General features: G+C 54.7%; 2 protein-coding genes across 2 annotated transcripts; both read right to left on the reverse strand.

Moving 5' to 3' along the window:
* Positions 1-426: 426 nt before the first annotated feature.
* NEU3 (neuraminidase 3) lies at positions 427-4,928 on the reverse strand. The gene is made up of 4 exons (XM_080614238.1): positions 4,884-4,928; positions 3,246-3,300; positions 2,904-3,143; positions 427-1,928 (listed from the first exon to the last, which is right to left on the reverse strand). Exons 2-4 carry the CDS (start codon positions 3,270-3,272, stop codon positions 951-953), a joined length of 1,245 nt encoding a protein of 414 aa, XP_080470364.1. The 5' UTR covers positions 3,273-3,300; positions 4,884-4,928; the 3' UTR covers positions 427-950.
* A 1,263-nt stretch (positions 4,929-6,191) lies between these two features.
* SPCS2 (signal peptidase complex subunit 2) lies at positions 6,192-14,996 on the reverse strand. The gene is made up of 5 exons (XM_080613229.1): positions 14,953-14,996; positions 9,452-9,535; positions 8,556-8,719; positions 7,429-7,560; positions 6,192-6,415 (listed from the first exon to the last, which is right to left on the reverse strand). Exons 1-5 carry the CDS (start codon positions 14,989-14,991, stop codon positions 6,229-6,231), a joined length of 606 nt encoding a protein of 201 aa, XP_080469355.1. The 5' UTR covers positions 14,992-14,996; the 3' UTR covers positions 6,192-6,228.
* Between the last annotated feature and the right edge of the window lie 496 nt (positions 14,997-15,492).

The following is a 15,492-nucleotide window of genomic DNA, read 5'->3' on the forward strand; positions in this document are numbered from 1 at the left end:
CTCTGTCCCCATCTCATCCGGTCCCCATCTTACCTGTCGCCATCCTGCCTGTCCCTGTCCCCATCCCATCCTGCCTGTCCTCTCTCATCTGTCCCCTCCTGCCTGTCCCCATCCAGGTCTGGACTCCATGTCCCATGTCCCCATCACACTCCATATCCCACATCCCCAGAACTCATCCATGTTCCTCAATCCTCCATCACTCCCCCCCTCAAACCTCCCCCATCCCAAGCCGAAGTCTCCAAATCCCACAACTTTCCTTGATTCCTTTCCCACCCCTTTCCTGCCTTCCCACGGGTCCCCTCCATGTCCCCTGCGCTGTGTGTCCAAACAGCAGTGGTGGGATGGAGCGGGAGGTGGTGATGCTCGAGGCCATCCCCATCCTTCCCCAGCAGGGTCAAATCCCACAGGATCTTCCCAATATTGGCTGCATTCACCCCTTTGGGAAGGATTTTATTTGGCAGCAACACAGAGGCATGAGGTCGCTGTCACCATTGGGATGCCACAACCTGTCCCTATGGAGCAGAATAAACCACCCCAGAGAGATCTGAGTGCTTTTCCCATGGGAATACAGGACAAAGCTCAGCCTGAACAAGGAAAGTGAATAGAACGGGATTAAAAATGGTAAAACCCGGGAATTCTCCCTCTGCCACATGGGAAGGACACAGGAATTGAGATATCCCCAACTAAACCACCATCGGGGGTATCTTCCCCCAGGGAATCCCCTGTTCTTGGTGGCACCTTCAGCCTTTTTGCTGCTCCCAGGGGAAAACTCCTGATCCCTGATGAAGCAGCAGCATTCCCGGAGCCAGGCATCCCCTTGCCAGCCCCCCCCCCCCCCTTTCTGGCGGGTGATTAAAACCCCAAACGTTCATTATTAACGAAGTAAAAGCTGCGCATCCCAAGTGTCCGGGGAGGTCCCGGCCCTGCCGCGCTCGGGAATGCTCCCCCCTCTAACCCGGCTCCAGGCAGGAGGCTCCGATGCTCCGCCGGCGGCCGGAGGTGCCCAGGCTGAAGAGGCAGAAGGCGATTTCCTCACAGGCGCTGTCAGCGCCGCACTCAAACAAGCACCCGAAGACCCCGCCGGGACACGCAGCCAGGTCCGAGTACCCGGCCGGCCCCTCCCGCAGCACCCATGGGTGCCACCACCCCTCCTGGTCCAGCGGCGAGGGGTTCACGTAGAGGCCCAGATCGCGGCGCCGGTGCCGGTCGATGGGATGCGAGTAGAGCAGCCAGGCGGGCGCGGAGCCGGTGCCGGTGCGCTGCGGTGCAGGGAAGCTCACGACGCTGCCCTGGCATCCCCGTGGGGGCTCACCCAGCGCCGGGCACCGCACCGGGGGCTGGAAGTGCAGCCCGAGGTCGGTGCTGAGCGCCACGGCCCGGCACCCCCGCGGTGCCCGCGCGCTGCAGTAGAGCACGGGAACGTCGGGATCATCCCCAGGGATTTGGGTGACCTGGCACTCGCCCGTCTGCTGGCCACCGAGCAGGGCACCTTTGTGCCAGCGGCGCCCACCGTCATCGCTGTAAAACACAAGGGAATGCTGCCGCGTGGAGCAGGGAAGAGGCAGGGCCCCGCACAGGCGCCTGTGGATGTAGTAGGCGTACGCCGGCACCACCAAGCGCCCTGAATCCATCTGGATGCCATGGCCTGGCCCCACGGCGAAGGTGGCCCAACGGGACAGGTCGGTGCCGATGGCCTCATCCGTGACGTCCCGCAGCGGGGTCCAGGCGCGGCCGCCGTCGGTGCTGGTGGCGAAGCAGAGGCGCGCGGCGCTGCAGCCGCGCCAGAGCTGGCACCGCTCGGAGCGGGCCTGCTCCACGCAGATGCAGAACAGGAAGATGGTGCCGGTCGTGGAGTCGAAAAGGGGACACGGGCTCATGGTGCGGCGGCCGGGAAGGGTCAGCGCGGAGAGGTCCTGAACTGGGCCCCACTGCGGGAAGGGAAGGAGGGGACAGAGAATCATGGAATGAACTGGGATGGGAAAGCCCTTTAAGCTCATCCAGTCCAACCATTGCCAGCACTGCCAGGGCCACCACTGCCCCATGGCACTGAGGCCTCGTCTCCACGGGGTGTGAACCCTTGCAGGGACGGTGCCTGCAGCCCTGCCCTGGGCAGCCTGTTCCAATGCCTGAGCACCCTTTGGGGAAGGAATTGTTCCTCAGCTCCATCTAAACCTGCCCTGGTGCAGCTTGAGGCCGGTTCCTCTTGCCCCATCCCTTGTTCCTTGGGAGCAGAGCCCAGCCCCTCCTGGCTCCATCCTCCTCTCAGGCACTTGTAGGGAGCCATCAGGTCCCCCCTGAGCCTTCTCTTCTCCACACTGAACCCCCCAGGTCCCTCAGCCCTTCCCCATCACCCTTGGGCTCCAGGCCCTGCACCAGCTCCGCTGCCCTTCTCTGGCCCCGCTCCAGCCCCTCAATGTCTCTCTTGCAGTGAGGGGCCCAGAGCTGAGCACAGGATTCCAGGTGCGGCCTCCCCAGTGCCCAGCACAGGGGCACAATCCCTGCCCTGGCCCTGCTCCCGCACTGGTGCTGATCCAGGCCAGGATGCTGGGGGCTTCCTGGCTGCCTGGGCACAAGCTGCTCCTGTTCAGCTCCATCAATCAGCACCCCCAGGGCCTTTCCCATGGGGAGTTTCCAGCCACAATTCCCAAGCCTGGAGCATTGCATGGGGTTGGAATGGTTGAATTGGAAGGGACCTTAAAGCTCCTCCAGCTCCAACCCCTGCCACGGGCAGGGACCCCTTCCACTGGAGCAGCTTGCTCCAAGCCCCTGTGTCCAACCTGGCCTTGAACACTGCCAGGGATGGGGCATTCCTGGGATACAAGCCATGGGATGCACCCCAAACCCACCCATCACTCCCGGGGATGGAGAGCACCACTTGCTCCTGCAGCCCAGGTTGGTTTCACCTGCACCGAGGGGCCGTGCCGCCGGCCCCGCCGCAGCACCAGGTACTTGGCATCCTCATCCCTGGCTGAGGAACGCTTCTCGGCGAAGGCCAGGAATGTGGCATCCGATGGGATGTAGAGCAGCGCCGGGATGCGGTAGGTGACCCCGCTCACCTGCCGGAACAGCGTCTCCCGAGGGAAGGTAAGCAGGGATCCCAATGGTGGTGGCTTGGGGGGGGTCTCCCCGCCATCCCCCTGCTCCTGCAGTGTGGGAAGCTCAGATGTGAAGGGATAAATGAGGGTAAAAGGGGGGGGGGGTCTCCCTGATGTCCCCCAGGATGGGGATGCAGGGACGGGGCTCACCTTGGGGCAGGAGATGGGCTGGGACATGGTGATGTCCTGGAGCCCTCGCTGGGCCCTGAGCGGGGTGGAAGGGGGGTGAGAGTGAGCCCCCCGGTGGGGTCACACAGCGCTGTCCTGCCCGTCCCTGTGTGCCCCTCTGGGGCTCCCCTACCGCCCCCCCACAGCACCCACGCGTCAAGGGCCCTGCACCTGCAGGAACCCCCATCCCCTTTAGCACCCCCAGTGTCCCCAGCCTGGAGTCCCTGTGGCCCCAATGTCCCAATCCCCCCATGCACCCCTAATCCCTCCATGCACCCTTCCATTCCCCATGCACTCCCAGTGTCCCAGTCCCCCCATGCACCCCTCCATTCTGCACGCACCCCCAATCCCCCCATGCACCCCCAGTGTCCCAATCCCCCCATACACCCCAATCCTCCCATGCACCCCCAATGTCCCAATCCCCCAATCCCCCCATGCACCCGCAATCCCCCCATGCACCCCCAATGTCCCAATCCCCCCATACACCCCAATCCCCCCATGCACCCCCAATGTCCCAATCCCCCCATGCACCCGCAATCCCCCCATGCATCCCCAATGTCCCAGTCCCCCCATGCACCCCCCCCTCCTGGTTCCCCCCCCCACCTCCCATGTCACTGCTACCCCCCTGCACCTCCATAACCCAAATCCCCTCCACCCCTGCATGCATCGAGCCCCCCCCCCATGCATCACCCCATGAGGGTCACCCCCCGCCCCCCGTGCAACCCCCTGCACCCCTCCTGTCCTCTCTCCCTCCCACACCCCTGCATGCACCGATCCCCCCGTCCTTAATGCCCGGACCACCCCCTCATGTACCCCCATAGCCCAACTGCCCCATGTACCCCCCTGACTCCCATGTACCCCCACCGTGCACCCCCACAGACCAGCTCCCTGCATGCACCAATCTCCCCATCATCCCCCCCCATTTCACTGCACCCCCCCATTCCACCCCTCCCCTGCCCGACTCCCCCATTTACCACCCTGCACCCCCATACCCCAGCTATCCATGTACCCCCCGGTGCACCCCTATAGCCTGACTCACCCATGCACCCTCCCCTCTGCACCCCTATAGCCTGACTCCCCATGTACCCCTTCCCCTGCACCCCCATAGCCCGACTGATCCTCCCATACCCCCCAAGACCAGGACCCCCCTGCACCCCCAGACCCCACTTCCCCTTCGTACCCCTCCATGCACCCCCATACCCCAACTCCCCATGCACCCCCCCTGCACCCTAAATCCCAACCCCCGCATGCTCTAATCCCCCCCAGACCCTCCTGCATCCCCCCCCCAGACCCAAACCTCCCGGTACCCCCCGTGCACCCCCATATCCCGACACCCCCGCCGTACATTCTCCCCTGTGCACCCCATAACCCAGCTCCCACACGCACCGACTCCCCCCGCGCCCCTGTACCCCCTATACCCCCCATGTCCCCTATACCCCCCCATGTCCCCTGTACCCCCTATACCCCCCCATGTCCCCTATACCCCCCATGTCCCCTATACCCCCCCATGTCCCCTGTACCCCCTATACCCCCCCATGTCCCCTATACCCCCCATGTCCCCTATACCCCCCCATGTCCCCTGTACCCCCTATACCCCCCCATGTCCCCCCCATTGCTCACCAGCCGCAGCCTCCGCTCCGCCGGGGCCGCTTCGCTCCGCCCCGTTCCGCCCCTTCCTGCCCGGTGCCGCGGGGGGGGGGGATGCTGGGTTCGGAGCCGTTTAACGGGGTTCCCCTCCCGGCTTGAGCCGCGGAAGGCGCCGGGGGTGCTGCGGGACACGTTCAACGGCCGTTGGGCCGTTTATTGACTAAAACCACCCAAAGCCACCCCAAACCCGTGTCCTTTGGCAAGGGCCCGTTTACAGGAGGCGGCGATGGGACAAACGGGCAGAGAAGCGGCCGGACAGGGGCTGTATCGGGAAGCTCCGTGGTCGAGCATAGACAAGAACCGGATTTATCACCCCCCAACACACAAAAGGGGTTTATACAAACCAATCCTCTGTTCCCAACTGGATAAAGGAAACGTGTTTGTGATGCAGACGGGTTTGTCCTGAATTCCTAATGGGAAAGGGAAGTGAACTGGGAATATTCCGCACGCAGAGAGGTAAAATGGAAGGGAGTGAGATGCCTCCCGCTGGAGAAGTCTTCATGCACTGTCCATGGGAAGGACGCTGAGGACGCAGCGGTGGCTTTGACATCGGCATCCGAATAATCTGGGATTCAAGGTTAAAAACCCTGGACTCAAGATTGAAAACATCGTATTACAGATTAAAAATCCAGGCTTTGAGATGGATAAACCTGGATTTGAGATTAAAAAATCTCGGGTTTGAGATTAAAACCCTTGGGATTCAGGAGTATGGGATCCGAGATTGATAATCTTGGATTAGAGATTAAAAATCTTGGATTTGAGAGTGAAAAATCAGGAATATGAGATGAAAAAACCGAGATTTAAAATCACCCTGGATTCGAGATTAAAAATGCTGAATTTGATATTAAGAAATCTGGGATTTGAGATTAATAATCCTGGATTTTAAAATGGAAAAAATCAGGATTCAAGATGAAAGATCCTGAGCTCAAGATTAAAAAATCTGGGATCTGATAATAAAAAATACTAGATATAAGAATGAGATTTGAGATTGATAATCCTGGATTCAAGGTTAAAAAATCTGGGATTCAAGATGAAAAAACCAGGACTTGAGACTGAAAAATCCTGGATATGAGAATATAAATCCCAAATTCAGGATTAAAACCATCTGGGATTTGATTTTTAAAAGCTTGGCTTGAAGATTAAACCTGCAGGATTCAAGATCATAATCACGGATTCTAATCCAAGAGAGATAATCTTGGACATGCTATAAACCCTCCCAACTCATGCAGAACAGTTTAGGGGTTCAGGACAAACACGATTCCCTCTTGTCATGTTGCTTTATTGGTGTTCACTGAGCACATTCCCAGGAGCATCCCAGTCACTTGACTTTCCTCTCCATGGCCAGGCTGTCGTGCAGCTTGGATACCTCGGGCTCATAGGCCTCCATCACCAACGTGCCGTTGGTATCGAAGAACTTGGCAATGGATTTGGTGAACTCAGCTTCCCTCTGCTGCTTGGTTCTGCCGCTGATGAACGTCACCTTCAGGGTGTATTTGTCATCAAACCTGCAGGGCCGGGGAAAGCACAGCTTGAGCCTGGCTTAACTGAGACAACAGCAAGAAGATGAGGTTTAGATAGAGCTGAGGAACAATTCCTGCCCCAAAGGGTGCTCAGGCATTGGAACAGGCTGCCCAGGGCAGGGCTGCAGGCACCGGCCCTGCAAGGGTTCACACCCCGTGGAGACGAGGCCTCAGTGCCATGGGGCAGTGGTGGCCTTGGCAGTGCTGGCAATGGTTGGACTGGATGAGCTTAAAGGGCTTTTCCAACCTGGTTGATTCCGTGATTCTGTGAGGAGAAATCCTCATCTTTATTAAGGGGGAAGCTCCCAAGGTGGAAGCTCCCACACGGGCACTAAGAGCTGCAGCATGTGGGTGTTAATTATAACACAATTAAAGGTTTTATACTGCTCATGATTAACTTCTCCACACGCACATTTGGTGCTTCCCTGTGATAATATCCCCTGGTGAATGTTAATCACAAATCCAGCCTTCCAGTATCTGAAGGGGGCTACAAGGATGCTGGAGAGGGACCCTTTATCAGGGACTGGAGCAACAGGACAAGGGGTGATGGGTTCTAACTGAAACAGGGGAAGTTCAGGTTGGAGATAAGGCAGAAGCTCTTCCCTGTGAGGGTGCTGAGGCGCTGGCCCAGGGTGCCCAGAGAAGCTGTGGCTGCCCCATCCCTGGCAGTGTTCAAGGCCAGGTTGGACACAGGGGCTTGGAGCAAGCTGCTCCAGTGGAAGGGGTCCCTGCCCGTGGCAGGGGTTGGAACTGGATGAGCTTTAAGGTCCCTTCCAACATAACCCATTCCATGATTCTATGAAACTGCCTGGAAAGCCACTAAGATCATGACTTGGTCATCATTCCTTTGTGGAAAGCCCCTATCCCCACTCCACAAACACCAATATTTTCCCTTCATTTTCACTTCATTCCCTTCCCAAAACACAGCTTTTCTGCCCATGGTAGCACAGGCAACCCAAAGCCATGCTGGTACCACATTCCCACTAATCCCAAGATACCGTTTGAGACTGGAGGAGAGCTGCCAAACGTCATCGGGGTCCATCCCCGCGGGGTCTTTTCTGTGAGCTACAAGGAAAATGCTCTTTTCTTTATATGAGGTATAGATGGTCAGGATTCCCATCATCACAAAGTATGTGCAAAGGTAAGTTAAGGAAACTAAGGAGCTGCAACTGAAAGCAGAAATACGGCAGAGAAATTGGTTGGATCCCCTCAGACAGCAGCATTTAACCACCTCTCATGATACCATCGCTCCAAACAGGCCAATTCCTCATGAATATGAGAAATTAAATACTAATTGTAAGATTTTCATCAATCTTTGCCATTGCCCCAAACACAAGAGGGACGTGGAGCTGTTGGAGCGAGGCCAGAGGAGGCCATGGAGCTGCTGCGAGGGCTGGAGCAGCTCTGCTCTGGAGCCAGGCTGAGAGAGCTGGGCTGGGGCAGCCTGGAGAAGAGAAGGCTCCTGAAGGGGAGACCTCAGAGCAGCTCCAGTGCCTAAAGGGGCTGCAGGAAAGCTGGAGAGGGGCTTTGGACAAGGGCCTGTAGGGAGAGGCCAAGGGGAATGGCTTTAACCTGCCCGAGGGGAGACTGAGCTGAGCTCTTAGGCAGAAGCTCTTCCCTGTGAGGGTGCTGAGGCGCTGGCCCAGGGTGCCCAGAGAAGCTTCACTTTGCACGCTCAGTACCTGATGTGTTGCATAGGTAAAGAGCAGATTTCCTCCCTGTAACCAGACTATGGACAGAATAAGTACAAAATCAACCCCAAAACAACCCCCTGAAGCTCTCAATACCTAATCCTCATTTTGGGATTCATACAACAAAGTGGAGCAGTCTCCATATGGTCTGTGTCTGAGGTCTGGAGAGCCCATCAGCTGCCCAGGAGGTGTGACCTCTCTGATGTGAGCTATGCTGCAAGGCTGGACCCACATGTCTCCCAGATTTCACTGTGTCACACCCAGACAGGCAGGATTTTTGCCATCACATGAAAACTATTTGATTATCAGCTGATCTCCACACCACGAAATGAAATTCCCCCAGGCCTGAAACTGGGAATACAGAGAAAAAGGGGTTTTGTGCTTTGTGGGGAAAATAAACCCTTTTTGGTATAAATGCGAACATCTGTAAAGGATATGATACAACACAAAAGGCAAGAACAGGTTTGGATTCAGGAAAGGGGTGCAGGTAATCCCAAATCAAAGCTACAATGGCAAAGAGGCACGAGATTGTGCAGATGATGAGGCGGCCGTCGATCAGGCGGAAGTTTTCGACGTACTTGTACTTCTCGAGGAGAACCTGAGGGAGAAACATGGAGCTGAGACTGTTTTGTGCTTCTCATAAATGGGATAAACTGCTTCTGGAATGGATTTAGATAAATCAGGCTCAATTACATGGGTAAACTGAGCAGCAGCTTGATGCAAAATTAATATCTGCATCAAGCATGGTCAAAGGAGGTGATCCTGCCCCTCTGCTCTGCTGTGGTGAGACCCCACTTGCAGCACTGTGTGCAGTTCTGGGGTCCCCAACATAAGAAGGACATGGAGCTGTTGGAGCAAGTCCAGGGGAAGCCACAAGGATGAGCAGGGGCTGGAGCAGCTCCTGTATGGAGCCAGGCTGAGAACATTGGGGCTGTTGAGCCTGGAGAAGAGAAGCTGCGTGGAGACCTCAGAGCAGCTTCCAGTGTCTGAAGGGGGCTACAAGGATGCTGGGGAGGGACTCTTCATCAGGGACCGAGTGATAGGACAAGGGGTGATGGGTTCAAACTGGAACAGAGGAAGTTCAGGTTGGAGATAAGAGGGAAGCTCTTCCCTGTGAGGGTGCTGAGGCGCTGGCCCAGGGTGCCCAGAGAAGCTGTGGCTGCCCCATCCCTGGCAGTGTTCAAGGCCAGGTTGGACACAGGGGCTTGGAGCAAGCTGCTCCAGTGGAAGGGGTTCCTGCCTGTGGCCGGAGTCTGGAAATGCATGAGCTTAAGGTTCTTTCCAATGCAAACCATTCCATGATTGTGTGATAAGGGGTTAGAGGCATTACCTTTTTGGCAGAATCGTCCAAGGAATTTTTCACAGCTGAACCGTCCCATTTGTCAATTTTCACTGGTTTGTCATCTATCTTCCACTGCAACAGAAACAAAAGGGAGTTAAAAACAGAAGTGGCTTTTCAATTCAATACTGTGTCATGAGCACAAAGATGGGAGACAACCCAGTCAACAGCTGCCTAGCTGGGAAAACCAAACCAGAGATGAGAAGGATCCACTGGATTACACAGTTGTGTCACAGCCACCGCTACCTCAGCACCATCCTATCCGTTACCTTTATGGATTTAAGCTTTTCAACCTTGTCACAGACACCCAAAAAGTGACTTTTTATGTCAGTTTTACTTTAGTTTTGGTTCTGTGTTTGCTGCAGAAAGCATCCGTTAGGACTTAACTCTTGCCTTTGAATGCATTCCTGCTTTCCAGCCAAGCTGTGGCAAACACTCTTTGGGGGTTAATGACAGAAGGAAGAATTTCAAGGCCCCTTTAAGAATCCAGGTACACAGGGAGAATCCAAATGCACCACAATAAATGAAGTTTCAGTCCAACCATCCTCCAGAATGAAACCAAAAGTCTCTGCTGCTTTTCTATATCCAGGTTTTCCACAGAAACAGGTCCTTTACCAATCACGAAAGTCAGATGCAACAGCTCAGTTCCTCAAAAGGGCTCTTTTTCCCTGGAATGATATTATTTTTGGTGGAATTATTCATTTTAGCCACAGTTGGACACATGAGTTTCAGCCCTGTCTGTTATTTCAACCAGTTGAGTGACTGGAGCTCGAATTTTAGCTGCTGTTAGAAGCAATCCTTAACTCCACTCATGGTATTTCCTGCTCCTGAAGCTCCCATGTTGGATTTATTAACTACCAAAACAGTTCATTTCCCTTCCCTGGCAGGAGACAGACTGGGAAAGAGCTCTCAGGTCAGGAACTTACAAAGTATTTTATGTGGATCCAGAGCAGGAATTCTTGCTGGATTCTTGCTTCTTGCTCTCTGTCCCACACCACCCGACACTGGAATGACCGGATAACATCGGTGATATTTAACTGACCCAGATCTCTAACAGAGAACCAGCACTTTAAGGGTAGATGTAAAGCCCACATGACACATGTTTTGAGATAAAGCTGTTACTGGGGGACTGAAAGAATCTAATCTTAGGCTATCTGAAACAACGAGCTGAACCAGCAGTTCCTCAGTTCTTGTTGAGGTTCCTTGTGACTGAGGCTGTGCTGGTTCAAGACAGAAACAGCTCGATAATCCCAGGGGATTCATGTCAAAGGAACTTGTAACAGGGACACAGTTTGGGACTTCAGCCAGAAGCTTTAGCTCTCCCTTTACCTTGGTTGAGATGTTCCCCTGAGATTACTTCTCCTTACATGCTGCAGCACTGCAGGGCGGCTGCTGCTGCTTCTCTGGTTCTTCCAGGCTGACCTGCAGGACCAAAGAGCTGGGAGAGGCTGGGATGCTGCACTGGCAGAGATTTGGCTGCTGCCACTAAGTGCTCATCCTCAAACAGAGGAATCAGAATCCCGGGTTGAAGGGACCTCAGGGATCACCTGCTCCAACCTTTCCAGGCACAGCATGATCTACACTAGATGTCCAGCACCCTGTCCAGCCCAATCTTAACAGTGTTCATCGCTGGGGAGTCACCACTTTCGCAGGTTGATTATTCCAATGGCTGCTTGTTCTCATTGGGAAATGTTTTCCTCTTCTGTCCAACTGGAATCTCCCCAGCAGTAACTTGTGCCCATCATCCCTCATCTTTCCCATGGGACTCCTTGTCCAAAGGGAGTCTCCATCTTCTCTGCAGCCCCCCTTTAACTCCTGGCACATGGATCAGGTCTCCCTGAGCCTTCTCTTCTCCAGCTGAACAGTTCCAGCTCTCTCTGCCTTTCCTTACTCACTGCCCAGCCCTTGGACCATCTCTGTGGCCCTTCCTGGGACTCTCTCCAGCCTCCATCACACCTCTCGGGTCTGCAAAACAGCCCTGCCTGGCTGTGGAGGGAAGGTGAAGCTGCACCCATGTCCCATGGAGCCTGGCAGATGCAAACACACCTGCTCCTCTGCCTGGTGGGTGGTGTTTTCCAACCGGTTGTTCATTCTGAGCACTTCCAAAGGCTTCAAAACAAAAACTCAGGTTTTCATTCCAGCCTGACAGAGGGAAAAACCCCACAACCAGTTCTAAACAGCTTTTCAGTTTGGGTGTTTGGACTCCTTCAGTTTAAAAACCAAGTGGAAGGTTACCACACTTGTCCTGAGCATATCCTATAGTGGATGGGAAGCAAATACGATGGTCTACAGCTAGAAAGTGGATTTAGCACCCATGTGAGAGCAAGGCTTCAGAGGAAATGCTGAAGTACAGCCAGTGGTGACCACTCTTAAAGAATGAAATCAGAAATGCAATTTCAGAAAGCCACAAACCCAATCTGACACCAGAAGTAACTGTGTGAGTACAGAAGCTGCCTGCAGCAGGGAAGATTCTCCTCTTATCTCCAAAAGCAGGGACAGCAGAATAGCTTTTGCAGCAGATGCTGCAGGACTGGAGCCATCACCTTCATTTAAATCCCTTTCCAAAGCTTACTTCATAAGCAGGAAGTGGGAAAAATCCTACAGGAGAAATTCCAAGATGTTCACATCATAAAGACACAGCCCAAACTTCACGATATTTTCCCCTGCTACCACTGCTGTCAGCCTCACTTATGTCAAGTTTAGCCTGCAACATCTTCTGGGGAGCTAGTTTCTCTCTTCAAACGCTGCTCTCAAGTTTATGGTGCACTTTGGGGATTATAATCATAAATAAATCAAACAGTAAAAAAAGGTTTGTTGCTACTGCAAGAGGAACATCAGCGCAGACTATATAAACTCTTCAAGGGGAATAATGCTTCTGCATCTAATCTGTGCTTTTTATTACAAGGATGGTAACAAAGGAACCTCCCTTCCTAAAACTTAGTCAGAAACAAGTCTAACCAGGACACACAACGCTGTGGCTGAGGGAGGATAAAAGAGCCTCAGCACATGATGCACATCACCTCCCTCGAGGCTCCCAGCTGAGTCCCAACCCACAGGTCTCCTATAAATTCCAAGATAACAGTGACATGGCACAGCATGAGCCTGGCATAAATGAGATGTGGAAGTTGCAGAGGCAAGGGAGACCTCACTGCAGGTCAGCTCCCTCCTCGTCCTCCTGAAGGCAGAGCTGTAGCAAACTCCAGTGAGTCAGTGTGGCTGTTCTCAGCTCCAAGTGGCTCAGCCTCTGCCTTGGAGGAAGAAATTCTGGACCTCACTCTTCCCATATTACCACTGCTGCCTGGGTGCACTCAGACAACATCCTCCAGCACTAGAGAGCAGCTTCTGTGGCACAGGAGCAGATGGAAGTCACAGAGCTGGCAGTCAGCAAGTGGTTTTAGTCCTGGAGCTTGCAAAACCTTCCAAGGTTTTACTCTAGCAGCAGCAGTGTGGTTGGTAACTTCGTGTGTGCTACAGGGGTGAAATCTCCAGGTGTCCGGGAGGACTGTGGTCACTGCTGCATTAGGTGGTCCTGGTTCCTAGAGGTTGGGAGGAGCTACCTGATCATCACAAACACTTAAAGAACATGAGAAGGACAAAAATTAGGTTAGTTCAACCACAGATCTTCCTGAGCTCACCCTGATTTAGCTTACTAGTGAAGTACAAAAAGATACCCTAAACAAGCAACCTGTCCCTAGACTTCAAAGCCTTGCCAATAACCCATCATTTCTCTGTCTGAGAAAAGCTTGAACAAATTATGGACCTAAGGCCACAATTCTCCAGATAAAACCTCAGCAATAGACACACCAGCTCACAGAAATGACTGGAGTTCATTTAAGTCATCCAGGGGGAGGAAATAAAGGCACACAGATCAGTTTGGCGACAGACGGAAAAGAAGTCAGAACATTATCAAGTGTGTGTATGTATTTCAGGTAGAAACCCCACAGAAACTATTCATGGTTTCTCATTGAAGGGTTCAGCTCCTGCACCAAAATTGTGTTTCCTTTACCTGCAACTCCTCCTCATCCTGAAATAACCTGAGAATCCACAGAACACGGCAGCAGGATGCCTCCACTGCACGAGACTTCCCAGAGTTCTTCAAGTTGAAGCACAAAGCACTTCTCATTTCAAAACCGAAAGCTGAGCACGTTGCAGAAGAGGGAAATATTTCATAAGCACATCTTCCCCTAAAGCATCCTCTCAACAACTTAATCTGCTGCTTTAAAGAAAAACCACCAAACTCTTAGGGACAAGAAGGATAACGTCACCGTAAACTGAGGCAAGAAAACTGTACCTTTAGAAATTATGAATATACATATACTGATGAAAAGCAAAGTGTTTTCAATTGCAGGCATCTCTGGTTTGAAGTTCAGTGAAAGATGCCAAATAAACTGCCCTAAATCCCAGACTGGTTTGGGCCGGAAGGGACCTTAAAGCTCATCCAGTTCCAACCCCTGCCACGGGCAGGGACCCCTTCCACTGGAGCAGCTTGCTCCAAGCCCCTGTGTCCAACCTGGCCTTGAACACTGCCAGGGATGGGGCAGCCACAGCTTCTCTGGGCACCCTGTGCCAGCGCCTCACCACCCTCACAGGGAAGAGCTTCTGCCTTATCTCTGACCTGAACTTCCCCTGTTTCAGTTTGAACCCGTTACCCCTTGTCCTGTCACTACAGTCCCTGATGAAGAGTCCATCCCCAGCATCCTTGTAGCCCCCTTCAGACACTGGAAGCTGCTCTGAGGTCTCCACGCAGCTTCTCTTCTGCAGGCTGAACAGCCCCAATGTGCTCAGCCTGTCACCATCATCATCACAATAATAATACTAATAGCAGCCTCCAGGTCTTTAGTTTCAGCTATCAGACTGCCGAACATCACAAAGGGCTGCAACAAACACCTGACCACTTCCAACTGAGCCGAGCTCAAACCCACTCTACAATCACGTTCCTTTAAACCACTGATTCAAGGCTGGGCTTAACACCAGGCTCTGTTCTGCCTGACAGACATCTCTGCCACGATCAGCACTACTGCCCTGGCAAACACCACCGAGGAGAGCACGGCTCTACCTGTACCCGGACGCCTGTCAGGGCTCAAGCCAGCCACGCCGGCAGGGAAAAGGCAAAACCAAGCCCCAAGTGATCTCGCAGGCGCTGTCACTTTCGCGGCCGGACGTGCTCGCCCGCAGATCGCTTCCTCCCTCCCTATTTCCCCCGGAGGCCTCTTCTGCCGTTCACTGCCCGCCTTCTACGAGGAGGCCGCGGCCGAGGCCCCCACAGCCCCGCGGCTGAGGCGGGGGATGCCCCTCAGCAGTGAGGGGTGGCCCCACTGAGGCCCGAGCTGGGGGCGGTTGCGCCGGGTGGGCTCCGGGCGCACAGCAGAGACTGGGGGATGACACCGAGGGGGGGGATAACAACGGGGAGGGTGAAAGCGTTGTCGGTTGGAGCCGGAAGGACCGGGAGGGAGCGGGTGGGACGGGGACGCGGCCGCCCTGCAGCGCGGTACCTTGTCGAGCAGCCCGGTCCTGCCGCCTTTGGCCGCCATCTTATCTCCGCCCCAACGGCGCGACGTGCGCGCTCCTGACTGGCTGCGCGCGGGGGGCGACGGGAGCGCGCGGGAGGAATCATCGTGGAGCCGCGGGATGAGCCGGGATGGGGAAGAGCTTCGGGATCACTGGATACAGCCATTAACCCTGCGCTGCCAGGGCCACCACTGCCCATGGCACTGAGGCCTCGTCTCCACGGGGTGTGAACCCTTGCAGGGACGGTGCCTGCAGCCCTGCCCTGGGCAGCCTGTTCCAATGCCTGAGCACCCTTTGGGGCAGGAATTGTTCCTCAGCTGCATCTAAACCTGCCCTGGTGCAGCTTGAGGCCGGTTCCTCTTGTCCCATCCCTTGTTCCTTGGGAGCAGAGCCCAGCCCCTCCTGGCTCCATCCTCCTCTCAGGCACTTGTAGGCAGCCATCAGGTCCCCCCTGAGCCTTCTCTTCTCCACACTGAACCCCCCAGGTCCCTCAGCCCTTCCCCATCACCCTTGGGCTCCAGGCC

Source organism: Psittacula echo, assembly GCF_963264785.1.
Source record: "Psittacula echo genome assembly, chromosome: 3".
NCBI classification, from domain to species: Eukaryota; Metazoa; Chordata; class Aves; order Psittaciformes; family Psittacidae; genus Psittacula; species Psittacula echo.

Coding starts and splice junctions, on each gene's coding strand:
- NEU3 (XM_080614238.1), bottom strand. CDS start 3,272: ATGTCCCAGCCCATCTCCTGCCCCAAG. Junction 3,144..3,245: donor AGCCCATCTCCTGCCCCAAG/GTGAGCCCCGTC, acceptor CCCACACTGCAG/GAGCAGGGGGATGGCGGGGA. Junction 1,929..2,903: donor GGCACGGCCCCTCGGTGCAG/GTGAAACCAACC, acceptor CCCTTCCCGCAG/TGGGGCCCAGTTCAGGACCT.
- SPCS2 (XM_080613229.1), bottom strand. CDS start 14,991: ATGGCGGCCAAAGGCGGCAGGACCGGGCTGCTCGACAAG. Junction 7,561..8,555: donor GCCTTTTGTGTTGTATCATA/TCCTTTACAGAT, acceptor CCTTTGCACATA/CTTTGTGATGATGGGAATCC. Junction 6,416..7,428: donor CTCTCCTCCAGTCTCAAACG/GTATCTTGGGAT, acceptor CCGGCCCTGCAG/GTTTGATGACAAATACACCC.